The sequence below is a fragment of the Lissotriton vulgaris genome, chromosome 2_1 (assembly GCF_964263255.1).
Source record: "Lissotriton vulgaris chromosome 2_1, aLisVul1.2, whole genome shotgun sequence".
Lineage (NCBI taxonomy): Eukaryota > Metazoa > Chordata > Amphibia > Caudata > Salamandridae > Lissotriton > Lissotriton vulgaris.
The window spans coordinates 2,955,038-2,971,954 of NC_141687.1; the positions used below are offsets into that span (position 1 = coordinate 2,955,038).

The following is a 16,917-nucleotide window of genomic DNA, read 5'->3' on the forward strand; positions in this document are numbered from 1 at the left end:
GCTTGTAAATGAAAAACAGCTAAAAATTTGTATTTGTAATTCCAACTGTTAACATAAGTCACTTTAGGTAAATGCTGCTTTAATAGATCTTGGTGCAAATTATAAGGCATTTTAGTAAGTCTTATCTATTTTAATTATTGTGTAATGTTTTAATGTTTTTATGGACTGGTAATCTATTATCGCATTATTGGTGGATCATTTTAAGATGTTAATAACTCTGTGTCTAGTATATGCTTGTTTTTCTTGGAGGATCCTATTTTTTTTCTTGTTTGTAATGATTTTAATTAATCAACAAATAAAATGCTTACTTACTATACTGATTAGTGCCAAAGTTCGTAAGGTCGTGTCCCACGTCGTTGACATTAAAGGGCGCTTCCTGGCGGTCAGGATTCAATGGGGATCTACACTTCTTACGGTGGGCTCCCTGTATGCTCCAAACGTCCAACAGGAACCCTTTCTGAAGTTGGCACTTGCGGAAGTTTTAGCTTCCCCGGATGTATGAGTGTTAGTGGGGGGAGATCTGAATGTGGTTATGGATCCAGCATTGGATCGGTCAGCTGCGCACGCACCAGGCGGGGGCCATCTCCCAGGGAGGGAAGCAGTGTGGTGTGCTCATCGCCCCCTGGAACGCGATTACACCTATTACTCCGCAGCCCACAAAACCTATGTGCGCTTAGACCATTTCCTCGCCACTGCGTCGCTTATGCCCCACCTCTCTGCTGCAGAGATCTCCCCGCACTCCTTGTCCGACCATGCCCTTATCTCCGTGCGGGTCGCCTGTAACGAGCAACGGCCGCCGTCGTCAGGGTGGCGCCTCTGGGATTCCGTCCTAAATTCGGAATCCGTAATTGACCGCATACGAACCACAATTAGTCAATACTTCGCGGAGAACGACAAAGATGGTATTTCGCTGGGATCAGTGTGGGAAGTCCTCAAATTGGTAGCTCGGGGGGACTTTATCTCGGTTTCTGCGTCACTGGCTAAGCTATGCAGGAAGAAGCGCGAAGAAATGGAGAGGGAGGTGCGAGGCTTGGAGGCGATCCGTAAGTGGACTGGGGCCCGCATGTTTGTAGGGAGTTGGAAACGAAGAGATGAATGCTTAAACATCTTGACCTCGACGGGTGGAGTATGCCCTCTTACGCTTGCGCAACAAATTCTATCTCAGTGGGGACAAAGGGGGCTGGATGCTGGCACACAGGTTACGAGCGTGTATGCAGCAGTCTGCCGTCCAGGCTATTTGGGACATAGACAAAGTAGAGCAGACTGCCGACGCCTGCATCGCAGACTCCTTCCGGTGGTTTTACCACACGCTCTATTGCCAAGAACCATCAGACCCAGATCGGGTGACGGCATATCCGGCGTCCTGCGGAGCAGCACTTGATGCTGAAATACGCATAGAGGAAGTCATTTCCGCGATTTCGCGGTTGAAACTGGCCAAGACTCCAGGACCGGACGGCTTCTCTACCATTTTCTATAAAACATTTTGCAGGGAGTTGGCGTCCTTTTTGACCCGCCTCTTTAATTCCTTCCGGGAGACGGGAGAAGTGACACCTTCTATGTCAGAGGCAGTGATCATGGTTATCCCCAAGGCAGGGAAGGACCCTATGGAGTGCAGCTCGTACCGGCCTATCTCACTCCTCAATATTGACATGAAGCTGTTCGCTGGCATCCTAGCCGCCCGCCTGAGCCCATTCATGGACGGCATTATTGAGCCGGATCTGGTTGGGTTTATCCCAACGCGACAAGGGGGCAAGAACACGAAGAGGCTTTTGCACCTTATGGACTCTGTGCACCTTTCTCACAAGCAGGCCCTGTTCCTATCAATAGATGCCGAAAAGGCCTTCGACCGCGTCGACTGGTCATAATTGTTCGCGGTCTTGAAGGCTTTTGGACAGGGGGACAACTTCGTGAAATGGGTGCGTTGTCTCTATGCCGCCCTGCGAGCAGCGGTTCAGGTCAATGATTGAAAATCCGCCCCTTTCCCCATCACACGTGGGACGCGACAGGAGTGCCCCCTGTTGCCGCATCTTCGCGCTCCATATGGAGCCTTTTGCTCAGTGGGTACGGGATAACGCGCCCATACATGGGGTCCGTTTTGGCGCTGATGAGCACAAGATAAGCCTGTACGCCGACGACGTGATCCTCTCGCTTACCTGCCCTCGCACCTCCTTGCGGCACTTGTCAAGGGAACTGCGTGACTTTTGTGGCGTAGCCGGCTTCAAGGTAAACTTATCCAAGTCCCAGGTCCGTAATGTCTTGGTTCCAGCTGCTGACGTGCAAGACCTCCAGAAGGACTTTGCCTTCCAGTGGGTTCATTCTGACATCCCATACCTGAGGATTCGCTTGGTTCCCACTATAGCGCAGACGGTCTCTCTCAACTATAAGATCTTATTTGAGCAAACAACCAAATCACTATCTGACTGGGGCCGCTTGCAGCTTGCCTCATTTGGTTGCCTAGCAGAAGTCAAAATGACGATCCTCCTGCGCATTCTTTACCTCTTCCAAATGTTGCCCTTTAGCCCTCCACCCGGTACCTTACAGAAGCTTCAGAGACTGTTTACTAAGTTTTTGTGGAACCACAAATGTCTGCGGCTTGTATCCTCGTGGATCATGGTCCCGCGGGCCAACGGCGGCCTGGGCTTTCCCTCCCTCGTTGCATACTATCAGGTAGCTTGTCTGCGCTTTATTCTTGAATGGAACAGACAGCTCTCCAGCAAACACTGGCTTTTCATGGATCAGGCAGTGGCGGGCCGCAATATTTAAAAATAAAAAACAAGAATCCACCAAATGGGGTGAAGTGTTCCCTACAATGGTGGGGAGCACACAGTGTTTTTAAAATACCTCTCATACACCAAAAGGACCCTTGGTGTCATGCTTCATCATTGGGGTCTTCGCACCCCTTTACGGGATGCGGCGTGCTACCACCTACCGCTACGCGGGAGCACTGATAATTTGGCTATGCATGGTGCATGTGCGGAATGGGTGTGAGTATGTGGTGAGGTAATGTGAGTACATGAATGTTTAAAAAAAAAACTGTCTCGTGGGGTAGGTCAGAAATAATTTCATGAGCCCCCGGGCTGGTACCATTAAAATGGATGCAGGACGAGGTAATAGTGTGATATTCAGCACAGTACCTCTTTGGGTGCGTCAACATGTTTCGGAGATCAACTCCTTATTCAGGACAGGGTGCACCACACCCCACCTTACTCACGTTTATTTGATAAAATAGTGTATGATACAGAAAAGTGAAAAGTAGTATTATATTGTTCCTACTGATTGAATAAAGTTACACCAATATGCAAGTAAGCTAGAAGGAAAAAGAAGACCAAGTTCTGCAGAAATCAACTCATTATTTACACAGGATATGGTGACCTGTAAAGATAAATAGTGGGGGTCACTAGACATGAACTATGTCATACTACTGGTGCAGGTGACCCTGTGGAAAAAAGGACAAAATACAGTACAAACACACACATACCATAAAGCACACTCTCTATGGTCTTAGTTTCCTTGTGCCTGAGGGAACATAACTTTGTGGAGTGGAAGAATCAAGTATTAGAGTGTAAAGAGACATACTTTTTGTCCTAGGTACAGTGCCCCATGAGCCTTCAAGAACATTGGGGGTCAGACTGGCCCAATGGCTCCTGCAAGATAGTACATATTAGAGTCGTTGTTGATACTCACAGGTTGTAGTAGAAAGGGCAGCATTATTTGGCATGTGGCTCTATCATAAACACAGGGCGTGGGGCTTATACTCGTTGCCAGTGACATCACCGACAATGAAGGTGTGGGATCAACTGGCAGGGCGTAAGGGCTGGACCACTTTCCGTCGCCCATGACGCCCATCATCGATAACCTGGACTTCCTGTCAGGCTGATCATCACCGGTCTTCCAGCGCTGGAGAGAGGCGGGCTGCAAGAGGGTAGGCCACCTCTTTGACCTCGATGGCTTGTTTCTTTACTGCGCCGGGACTACTTTGTCCTCCCAGAATCTGATACCTTTTCCTACTCGCAAGTAGCACATTGGGTAACGCAATCCCACAACATTTCCGATATGTCATGACCCCTGACGGCCCTGGGACAATGGGTGAAATGTAAAAAAGATGACCGCAAACTTATATCTGACCTATATGCTCTGATTGTTGCGCGTCCTAAGGCGCCGAGTACCAAAGTGCAGGTTTGGTGGGAGACGGAGGTAGGCCGTCCGCTGTCACATAAAGAATGGGGAAAAGTGTTTTATCGCGCACAGCACACTGAGGCCAATGTTGCAGGGTCTGAGTCTGCCTACAAAGTAGTGTCATACTGATACCATACCCCAGCGCGGATTCACTCTTGGGATCCAAAATGCTCAGGTCTTTGCTGGCGGGGCTGCGGTGCGCCGGGCACTTTGACAAATTTGCTCTGGCACTGCCCGAAGCTAGAGCGTTACTGGAAGGCAGTTCTTGATGATATAGATAAGGCCTTTCACATCACCTTCCCCAGGCTCAAGAACATGTGCTGCTAGGGCTCCCACATCCCAAAGTGTTCCCTTTGCGTTCTATAAGGGGCAGGCAGATAGCCCTAGCCTTACTCGCAACGCACTTAGTTATACTTACACAATGGCGATGCCCTGCCTCCCCCGACCCGAGGGATTGGATTCGACGGCTGTGGCATTTGTTTGCCATGGAGAGGCTTTCGCTGTGTGTGGATGGCAAGGGTGAGGTGTATGCTGAGCTGTAGGAACCATTTATTCACCTTCTATCTCATGATTTGCGCGAGGTCACAAGTCCCAAGTATTTGCAAATCTTGCACCTTATCCCGCTGGACCCCCAGAGTACAGTGAGTTAGGAAGGACTTAGTGTGCATTGGGTATTTGTAGGGCTGATGCGGAGGAGGGGTGCGGGAGGGTGGTGGGGTCGGTGGTGGGAGGGGTTTGTGTTATTGGTTTCACAGTTTTGTTTCTCTCTGTAAAATGCAGTGAATGCTACAGGTCATGGCTGTTCCTCCTGGCTTTGCATGTGTCCTCGCCGGGTCGCCCCCAGGGGGGTGTAGGCCTGAAGGCTGTGTTCAAATGTTGCTGGATTGTGCTCTGCCGGCCGGTGGATGTAGGCAGCCAAGCTATGAGCAATACTGCTCAATAAAAGTTATTGATTCTAAAATGCCATCTGTTCGAGGGGATTAATATTACCGCCTGATACGTGGAGAACTGTGCGTAAAATTGACGATTGTGCAAAATTTGGAGCATTGTGGCCAGATATAGAACAATTAGATAAAGATAGAGAACCTGCACAAAAACCGTGTCAGCAAATTTGAGATCTTCCAGCAGCTATATTGGTAAGCTAAAAACGATTATTCCCCCTAAATAAATAGATTGGACTATATCATGTATTGATTATGAATTTTATTTTGTATGATTATTAGAATTGTATGTAATTGAAGCATCTTTTACCCTTATCATATGGTTTGACCTCGTGGTCACACACTATATGTTGTTTTTAAACAAATACTCATTAAAAATATATATTTTATATAGATATTGTTATTTCTTTTGATTTTTCCTTCTTGATTACTGATCTATCCCGATTGTTCACACTGTACATTTAGACGTCCTGGGATTTTTCTCACACCAGTTGTTACCCTGCCCTAGGAGTCTATATACTACCCAGGGGGTCCTTGTTGTTTTCACTTGTGTCTGACATAAAGACATTGCTTACCTTGGTCCCTCCAACAGCAACTACATTTTCAGTAGTAGATTTGAAGAATGCTTTCTTCTCGATTCCTATTCATCCTCATAGCCTATATTTATTCGGTTTCACTTTGAATACTCGATCGTACAGATTTTGTAGAGTTCCTCAAGGCTTTACTGAGAGTCCTAGTATTTATAGTCAAGCCTTGAAACGACAACTTGATTCTTTTATTTTGCCTGATGGAGTGGCTCTCATACAATATGTCGATGACATTTTGTTAGCAGCTGATACACCTGAACAGTGTGAAATGTGTACTTCGGCCTTGCTTTCTTTTCTTGCGACACTTCACCATAAAGTATCACGGAAGAAATTGCAATATTGTAGACCGAAGCTGACCTACTTAGGTCATCTTCTGTCTAAGGAGGGACGTGCATTGACACCAGATCACATTCAAGCAATTTTAGACATTCCAGTACCTTCCACACAAAAATATGTCTGTGCATTCATTAGTTTAACTTCATTTTGTAGGCAATGGAGAGAGGGTTTTTCACACATTGTTAAACCACTGCTATCACTTTTGACTAAAAACATTCCGATCCCCTTCCTTGGACAGATGAATGTCAAAATGCTTTTCACCACTTGAAACAAGCTCTTTGCTCTGCACAAGTGTTAGGTACACCAGATTATACGAAAGCTTTTAAGATGGATGTGCTTTGTCAGTTTTAGTAAAGACACACAGTGACAAGCAGCGACCCTGTGCATACTTTTCTGCAGTTCTTGATCCTGTTGCTCGTGCATTGCCTGGATGTTTCCGTTCAGTTGCAGCGACAGCTGTGTCCATACGTCAGAGTGAAGGGATAGTGTTGTTACACAAACTGTTGGTGCTAGTACCCCATGAAGTAGATGCCCTTTTAAATCAGACTAGAATGCAGCATTTGACTAGTGCCCGCCTGACAGGATATGAATTGACACTATTAGCACCTCATATTACATTGAAGAGGTTTGCTACACTAAACTCAGCTACTTTGTTGCCTTATCCTGTGACTCAGTCCCAGTCGAAGGAACCTCATGATTGTATATTCCTTACTGAGGAACAGACAAAGGGTCACATTGATTTGCAAGATGCGCCCCTTTTAGATGTAGTTGGGGAATTATGGGTTGATGGGTCCTGTTTGAAATTACCAGAAGGCACAATCTCAGCTGCATATGCAATCACCATACTTGAAACAGTAGTGAAACAGCTTGCATACCTCAGAAGTCAGCTCAAGCAGCTGAACTAAAAGCTTTGACACGAGCATGTGAGCTTAGTACTGACTTATGTGTGAGCATTTACACGGATAGCCGCTATGCTTTTGGAGAGGTTCATGATTTTGGCTTACTCTGGAAGGAAAGAGTCTTTCTTACATCCCACGGGATGCAGATAATGCATGGAGAATTAGTACATAATCTCTTGACTGCACTCACATATCCGAAGAAAGTTTCCATTATGAAGTGTAGCATACACAAGAAGATCACTGATAAAATGGGGCAAGGAAATGCCTTTGCAGATCGTGTAGCTCGTGAGACTGCGATGCAACGAAGCACTACTTTTATGTACGTAGTGAAATCTCAAGCTGAACGATGGCATGATGATAGAGAGGAAGTACTAGATGTACAGAGATCTGCCTCTGTAGCAGAACTTGAGCAATGGTCCAAAGAAGGAATATTGGACGATGAGGGTTGTTGGTGTAACAAAGAAATGGATAAGTGGATGTTACCTGCAGCCTATTTACAACATATGGTTCAAATTGCACATGGGCTGGCACATGTTGGAGCTCTAGCAATAACCAAATTGCTTACACAAGTCTGGGGCATCCTAAGATTGCCAGCACAGCTAAGAGAGTAGTACAGTACTGTTTGATCTGTTGGCAGTACAATCCTGGAAAAGGGACACAAACTCCTACAGGAGGGTTTGCTACACCAACCGCACCTTTTGAAGTTTTGCAGATGGATTACATCCAGCTTAAATGCTGTAATCATCTGAAATATGTCCTAGTGGTGGTATGTGCCTTCAGTAAATGGATAGAGGCATACCCTACAAAGGATAACACTGCTCTTACTACAGCAAAGGTGCTTCTGAAGTAGTTTTTCCCCAGGAATGGGGTTTTCAATATTTTATGGAGCGACAACGGACCTCATTTTATTGGGCAAGTTGTTTATTATGTCATGAAAGGATTAGGGATCAAACAGAAATTCCATGCAGTCTTCCACCCACAATCAGCAGGATTGGTGAAAAGGTAAAATGCTACCTTGAATTTGAAGCTGGCGAAAATAGTGGCTTCTACGTCCCTAAAGTGGCCGGATGCATTGCCTTTGGCACTGTTGGCCATAAGATCAGTACCACACTCACAATCAGGTCTAACACCATATGAGGTAGTATTTGGAAGACCGATGAATATTTGGGGAGTTCCTAAACCACGTCCCATACATGATGTAACTTGTGTTCTGCTGAGCGATTATTTGGCACAGTTAACTGCAAGTTTGACTTCTATTCATTAACAGGTTCGAGAAGCTCTTCCTGATAGATCTACAGGTGAGGCCCATGGTCTCCGTCCTGGTGACCAGGTGATGGTCAAGGCGTTTGATAGATCGAACAGCTTTGAGCTGAGGTGGCGAGGTATGGAGCAGGTGCTGTTGGGGACAAGGACAGCGGTTCGAGTGATGAACAGAAAGAATTGGATCCATACTAGGGGGTGGGCGCAGTTCGTGAAGTAGCGCTACGCGAAGGTACGTGAAGTGCTCTACGCGAACTTCACGTAGCACTACGCGAGCTGCGTAGCAGCATGTTCGCACTGTGCAAGATGCATTTTCAATGATTGCACAGTGTGGACAAGCATCCGGCACTGTGCAATCATTGAAAACGGCATCTTGCACAGTGTGAGCTGTAGTTTTCTGCTGCTCGAGTAGATTATTACTCGAGCTGCAGCTTTCTCAATGCGAACTGGTAGTTTCTCATTGAGAGCGGTCGCGAGCATGCGCAACCACTCACAATTAGAAACCTTACCTCCCCGCGTTGAAAATCTCACCGGGATGTCATTTTGCTTGCTCGCGGTCGCGAACATGACGTTTAGGACCGCGAACAAGCAAAAAATGAGCGCTGCACTACGCTACGCTGCACTATGCGTGTTCGCACTGTGCTACGTGCAGCTCGCGTAGTGCGAAGTTGTGCAAACTTCACAAACTCCATGAGCGTAGCGTAGTGCTTCGCCCAGGGTTAATCCATACCACACATTGCAAGCGTGTATCACCCGCCTTGGTGGAACCTGCTGTGGTGATCGACCATTGAGAGATTCTGGAAACGGAGAAGGGTCAAGATATCTCATCTGAAGAGTCTACGGCAACCTTCCCGGACCACAAATTTCCTGGAACAGCGCAATATAATTTGAGACCGAGGAAAGAATCTGCCGTTTTGAACGAGACTGGTTGAGCTACCACCCTGGGTTGTGAAACGGAGAGCCAATAAGGCAAGGAGGGGGATCAACCCTGCATTAGTGTAGTGACACCTGTTTCGGCCTGTGGTGAAGAAATCAATGACAACCCACAGGAGTAGAGCTCCAACGATTGATTTGTTTTTAGATTCTTTGAAAGATTGATCACCATTGCTATAGAAGATGAATAGCACCAAGAAAATTAGTTGACCTGTAGGGTTTGTTGTTGCCCTGATGGTTTTGGCAATAACCACTTGGTTCATTGAGAAAGGATTTTCCTGCTCGACAGCTTTTTGTTGCAACCACTCCAGCTCCACTGTTGCATCACTTCTATACTCTTCCTTATCATGAGCAGAAACATCGACAGTCCTATCTGAATAACACATTCATTCAGATGTTGCATCATACCGATAATGCTACAAATACTACCAATTGTCGGGTGTGTGGAATGATACCTGCACACCAGTAGAAAGGAGGAACACCTTTTATTCCTCTACCGTTTTCTCATAATGGTTGATGTCAAGCTTGGTATGCTCTTTTGTTTGCTTATGGAAAGCCTTCAGTAGGTGGAATCATTTTCCAGTTAAATAAAGAATGTTACCAAGACAAACATGGGTATCCTCTAGCTAAAGGGACTAAATCGGAATGGGATGAATACCAACCAGACAATATTTCAACACCATATGTCTTCACAAATGTGAGGAATCTGAAGAACATTGGACCCTTTGTGATTTATGTAACCAGAGCAAAAGCAGATTTATGTATTGGCAGTTTTGGGAGAATTCCCATGGGATGAAGCAAATGTACTACTGTATTAAACATTGAAGCTGTTAACAATAGCAGCTTTGTAACGTCTCACAACACCTATTTTGTGTGTGGTAACAATGGATATTACCAATTACCTGTTGGATGGTCAGGGGTTTGTTACATATCATTTTTGTTACCCCCTGTGTTTTTAGCACCTGCATCATATCAACTTGACTTGAAACTGTTTAAAGATATTTCAATGAATAGATATAAATGGACAACAAGTACTGATGAGATTGACCAGACAGACACCGCCATGCAACAATATGTTGATTTCAATTTGGGTTTGTTCTTCTTCGTGGGTGCTGCATTAAATAGCAGAAAGATCAGACAATTGACTCATGTAGTGGAAGCTGTTACCAATCAGACAGCTATGGCACTTGGGAACATTACAGAAGAACTGCAAATTACAAGAATTGTAGCACTCCAAAATCGGATGGTGCTCGATGTGATCTTGGCTGATCGTGGTGGTGCATGCCTCATCATCGGTAGCAGCTGTTGTGTCTTTATCCTGGAGCATTCGTCTTCAGTTTATGATGCAATTTCTAAACTACATAAGATTGCTGCAGACATTCACCCAGAGACAGGTACATGGACATTTTCAAACTGGATATGGACACTCTTTGTTACTTGGGGCTGGAAACTACTGACCTTTCTATGCATACTACTGGTGATACTATTTACATGCTGTACTTGTATACAATGTGGTCCTATGATTTGCTCTACATGCGTTACTGCTTGTACACCAGCCAAAAGAAGTGCTACGAAAGAACAACAAATGTTAAGCAAGGAGATTTCTGAAATGATGAATATCAATGTACATGATGCAGATCTAGATTACCCTAGACAGACAGATGTCTTCAGCAAATGCTGAAAGGGTCGTCTGTGGTAATTAAACAGTAATTGGGTTAAGCATTAGCAGAAGACATGTCGTAATTAGAGACTATCTTGCCCATTTTACGGAATCCATTGTGTCTTTCTATCAGCCATTTTGTATGCCATGTGCTTAGTCCTACCTTCCTGTCAACTGCTCTTGAAATCTGCCTAGAGACAAGATATGTTTAGTCTCCTCTACTTTGCACATGCTCAGAAGAGCATACAGCTGCCCCTAGCATGTAACTGTCAGGATATATTTACGCCAACTAGCTAACTGTTAGCTCCTCCCACTTGTCGACTGTGCATTTTCTGTATGACCTTGTAAGTGCCTAAGAACATCAGCTTGTACTTGTACCGGCTTCATTTGAGCCCCTGTGTGGGTCTAAAAGGACCCAGCTCCTTCTAGTCAGTGTGCAACCTCATACTATACCGAAGGGTGTTGTGTGAATGTAGTTCCACCTCATGAGGTTTAATAAACTCTGTATTTTCTATTCCAGTTTCAATGGCAACTTCTTACTATTGGTCCAAGGACTCTGAGCAGAGAAGGGCAAATCCCTTGCACTTGCAGGCCTGGCTGGGGCTGGCTACCACACTTCTGCAGGACCTAATCCAAATAATTTTGGCAGGTACTCTTCGTCTCTACTTGATGGTTTATGTCCAGCGCCCCATCAAGTGTGCAAGTCATAGAACTGACTTGCGATGTAAAGCCATATGTGGTAACAACAATGACCGCACACCGCAGTAGAGGAGTGTCAGGGCAAATTAGTTCAACCTACCTTCTCTGTATGTCTATAGACAGGGGTACACATAACCGCCCTCTGAGAGGGAAGTTAGGGAGTAATAATTCAATGTACCTCCTGTGTATATCTAAAGTATTGGAATTATGCATAGACCCACGTTCTCAGAATAGAACCAGGGTGAAATACTTCAGTGTACCTCCTGTGTATATCTGTAGTATTACAAGGGAACACCTATCCACATGAGTAGAAGACCGTCTGAGTTAAATATTATAGCCTACTTCCTCTATATGTCCATTGTAGACAGGGGTGCACATAACCACGCTCTCAGAGGGGAGTCAGGGTGTCATGATACAATACTTCACTATTCCTCCAGGGTATAGCTACCGTGTGCAGGGGAACACAGAACTCTGAGCCTGGCCTCTGATCAGTCTCTGCGCCCAGCTTCCTGAAGATAGTGCATGGAGATGGATACTGTGTCACCTCTTCTGCAACACAGAAGATACTTATACTCAGACATGAGTCCCTTTCTCACTGCACCATCAGGATTCAAGCAAGCCGGGCCGAAGACGGCTGAAATGCCAGAAACCGGTCCCCGGTAGCTTGTCTCCTTTCTGGTGAAGAATTGGCTTGGTAGTTTAGTCTGCCCTGTTCCCATGATGCACTGGGCCAGGGACAAACTGATTTGCATATAGCCAGGTTCTGAGCTGGGATGGTGCAGTGAGATAAATAACGGTGATGGATCAAGCCCTGATCTTTGGACTGGGTAAGAGTGGTCTGCTTAATTCAGACACTCTGTTCATCACCACCCCCTTTTCTGAATCGTTTTTGGCCACTATAGGTGTGGCAGGGTATACTCAGACATGAGTCCCTTTCTCACTGCACCATCAGGATTCAAGCAAGCCGGGCCAAAGACGGCTAAAATACCAGAAACCGGTCCCCGGTAGCTTGTCTCCTTTCTGGTGAAGAATTGGCTTGGTAGTTTAGTCTATCCTGTTCCCATGATGCACTGGGCCAGGGACAAACTGATTTGCATATAGCCAGGTTCTGAGCTGGGATGGTGCAGTGAGATAAATAACGGTGATGGATCAAGCCCTGATCTTTGGACTGGGTAAGAGTGGTCTGCTTAATTCAGACACTCTGTTCATCACCACCCCCTTTTCTGAATCGTTTTTGGCCACTATAGGTGTGGCAGGGTATACTCAGACATGAGTCCCTTTCTCACTGCACCATCAGGATTCAAGCAAGCCGGGCCAAAGACGGCTGAAATGCCAGAAACCGGTCCCCGGTAGCTTGTCTCCTTTCTGGTTAAGAATTGGCTTGGTAGTTTAGTCTGCCCTGTTCCCATGATGCACTGGGCCAGGGACAAACTGATTTGCATATAGCCAGGTTCTGAGCTGGGATGGTGCAGTGAGATAAATAACGGTGATGGATCAAGCCCTGATCTTTGGACTGGGTAAGAGTGGTCTGCTTAATTCAGACACTCTGTTCATCACCACCCCCTTTTCTGAATCGTTTTTGGCCACTATAGGTGTGGCAGGGTATACTCAGACATGAGTCCCTTTCTCACTGCACCATCAGGATTCAAGCAAGCCGGGCCGAAGACGGCTGAAATGCCAGAAACCAGTCCCCGGTAGCTTGTCTCCTTTCTGGTGAAGAATTGGCTTGGTAGTTTTGTCTGCCCTGTTCCCATGATGCACTGGGCCAGGGACAAACTGATTTGCATATAGCCAGGTTCTGAGCTGGGATGGTGCAGTGAGATAAATAACGGTGATGGATCAAGCCCTGATATTTGGACTGGGTAAGAGTGGTCTGCTTAATTCAGACACTCTGTTCATCACCACCCCCTTTTCTGAATCGTTTTTGGCCACTATAGGTGTGGCAGGGTATACTCAGACATGAGTCCCTTTCTCACTGCACCATCAGGATTCAAGCAAGCCGGGCCGAAGACGGCTGAAATGCCAGAAACCGGTCCCCGGTAGCTTGTCTCCTTTCTGGTGAAGAATTGGCTTGGTAGTTTAGTCTGCCCTGTTCCCATGATGCACTGGGCCAGGGACAAACTGATTTGCATATAGCCAGGTTCAGAGCTGGGATGATGCAGTGAGATAAATAACGGTGATGGATCAAGCCCTGATCTTTGGACTGGGTAAGAGTGGTCTGCTTAATTCAGACACTCTGTTCATCACCACCCCCTTTTCTGAATCGTTTTTGGCACTATAGGTGTGGCAGGGTATACTCAGACATGAGTCCCTTTCTCACTGCACCATCAGGATTCAAGCAAGCCGGGCCGAAGACGGCTGAAATGCCAGAAACCGGTCCCCGGTAGCTTGTCTCCTTTCTGGTGAAGAATTGGCTTGGTAGTTTAGTCTGCCCTGTTCCCATGATGCACTGGGCCAGGGACAAACTGATTTACATATAGCCAGGTTCTGAGCTGGGATGGTGTAGTGAGATAAATAACGTTGATGGATCAAGCCCTGATCTTTGGACTGGGTAAGAGTGGTCTGCTTAATTCAGACACTCTGTTCATCACCACCCCCTTTTCTGAATCGTTTTTGGCCACTGTAGGTGTGGCAGGGTATACTCAGACATGAGTCCCTTTCACACTGCACCATCAGGATTCAAGCAAGCCGGGCCGAAGACGGCTGAAATGCCAGAAACCAGTCCCCGGTAGCTTGTCTCCTTTCTGGTGAAGAATTGGCTTGGTAGTTTAGTCTGCCCTGTTCCCATGATGCACTGGGCCAGGGACAAACTGATTTGCATATAGCCAGGTTCTGAGCTGGGATGGTGCAGTGAGATAAATAACGGTGATGGATCCAGCCCTGATCTTTGGACTGGGTAAGAGTGGTCTGCTTAATTCAGACACTCTGTTCATCACCACCCCCTTTTCTGAATCCTCTTCTGCAACACAGTCAAGAGATGAATAGACGCGGCTGCTGCTCCATACATGCAATTATTACTCACTTATCCAGGTACTCTACTTGTACAAGTGAATGGTAGTACTATTGGTTACATCATAGGTCTACTTTAAGACTGACTTTACCTGCGATACAGGGCCCCCGCGTTGTTCACCCCATACACAGAACCTCTACTGCCAACCTCAATCATGTTGAGGTTTCCATCAATGGGTTGCCACTTGGTGCCAGCACAAGCGCCTCGCTCAGTGCCAATCCGGTAGGAGATGCTGTTGGCGTCATCCACGCCCCAGCAGCCTTTAAGACCACAGCTGTAGTACTTCAATTTGCCTTCAATCTTGGTCCAGGTCAGCAATGTTTGGGACTTTGCAAACAATGTCTCATTGTGACTCAGGCAAAACACTTCATTTGTGGGGCTGACACCAGCTAGAAATCCATCTCCACCAGCATCAATCTTCTTAAAGTGCTCTGAAAAGGAGTGAAGAAGAAAGAGTGTGAGTTCAAACTGAAGGCTGTGGATGCATCTCATGCAATCCTTCACTGAACATCTTCCCAAAGCAGAGAATAATTCACCATTGTGGTTAGGAAGACAGGATTTCCAAATTCCCGGGAGGGTGGCTGAAAGTCCCCCCACCAGCCACATGGTACATAGATTTGCATTGAAAATCACAGTTTCAAAGTCAAGAACATTGACCTGCACATATACCAACTCATAGCTAACACCACCAGATATTGTCAAGATAGGCATACAAAGGGAAGTATAGATTTACTATTCTTAACTTCATATTTACTTACTCTGAAGATGTCTTGGTATTTGATGTTGTGGAGAAGATAGAAGTACAAGTCAGTCATTTGACAGGCACTATGTGAGTCAAGCACTTCATTTTATGAGAGCCACCATTGAATCAAAGTTATCTGGCTTCCAACTTCATATTTTTGTAGTTTATTTGCATCATTGTAAATCATATTGTAGAAAACGTTGGTACATCACAGTGCAACAACATTCCTGAAATGTTTAAAAATTGGGCATGCCCTTGGAGGGGAAACAGGAGCACTAACATGCTACAATGAGAGCCTTACTCGATTTAAATTAAGATGGAAGCCGCCTGTCATTCATTCTGGGCTCCCACGCCTGCACACATACTTTCCCCGGTTGTATGACTTAACAACTACTGCCTAAACCACGACTTCTGGATCAAAGAAGGCTAAACCACGACCATCACTTAACCACTACATTTTAAACCACTACTCCATAAACCACGAAACAATTAGATTTAATGCCATTTTTTTTCTAAAATACTTTTTTAGGTCTGTTTTCAAAAACGAGCACACTGATAATATGCTGTTCGTTTTTAAATTTAATCTACACTGCCATCTTCTGACATCAACTGGTAATTTATGTTAACTAATTTTCTTCAACAACCTATTTGTTTCGATTTTAATCAATCTATATATATTTTTTTAATCGTATTTGTGGGGGGGAGTCTGGCCCACACCCCCATTACCCTTTTAAACAATTTCCTAGCATGCTCCGGTGTTTTAAAAGTCGTAGTTCCATCCTTCGTTGTTTCTTCATATGTGGATGTTTCTTTCGTTGTTCAGCCCTCTTCGTTGTTCAATCTTCGTTGTTCAGGTGAGCCGTTCTTGAAACATCGTGGTTTAGGATGTTTCCCACTTTCCCCACAAGCTTCACAGAACACAGCCGAGTTGTCATGTATTAGAATATTCCTTGCTGTTCTTGTCCTGTTTAAGGTGAACGTTCCTAACTCGGAAGTAAATGGCATAATATACCACATCCCTCTGCTTCAATTAAATTGTATTTTATTGATTATAATGCTTTGGGAGGTGCTTTAAAATAAGGGAGTAGGAGTTGGCCTAACGGCTAGGGCGGTCGACCTCAAATCTGGGGTACCGGGTCTGAGTCTCAGCAATGACGCTGAACATCCTGTGATTCTGGCCACATCACTTAATCTCCCTGTGCCTAACAAAAATGAATGTGTGTCCTCATGTAACGCAACTGGTGCTATGTAAAGCGCTCTGATACCCGATTCGGGTCACGTTTGTGCTATATAAAACTCTGCAAAAAAACAGAAAAAAGGGTGTGCGTTGCCTCATAATATTGAAGTTTAACAGTCTTCAATCTAACTTGGGTGAACTAAGGCAACATTTGGGGTGTCTTAATTTTGGGGAACAGTGTTTTATGCCAAAATTGAGGACAATATGTAAGTAAAGATGGAAAACAAAGTGAGGAAATCTATCCAAGAGGGCAGAATAGAACCTGGAGGGCCATGATCAGGGCTTAGATTCAATACGAGAAGCCTGCCCAGACAGTTTTCAAAAACGAGCACACTGATCATATGCTGTTCGTTTATAAATTTAAGCTACACTGCCATCTTCTGACATAAACTGGTAATTTATGTTAACTAATTTCTTCAACAACCTATTTGTTTCAA

At 45.5% G+C, this 16,917-nt stretch overlaps 1 protein-coding gene across 1 annotated transcript in view; it reads right to left on the minus strand.

Moving 5' to 3' along the window:
• LOC147729443 (fish-egg lectin-like) overlaps positions 1–16,917 on the minus strand; it is a 174,011-nt gene that overhangs the window by 41,428 nt on the left and 115,666 nt on the right. The window contains exon 3 of the mRNA XM_086959055.1: positions 14,593–14,932. Within this exon, the coding sequence (XP_086815181.1) occupies positions 14,593–14,932 (340 nt within the window). The remainder of the gene's footprint in view (positions 1–14,592; positions 14,933–16,917) is intronic.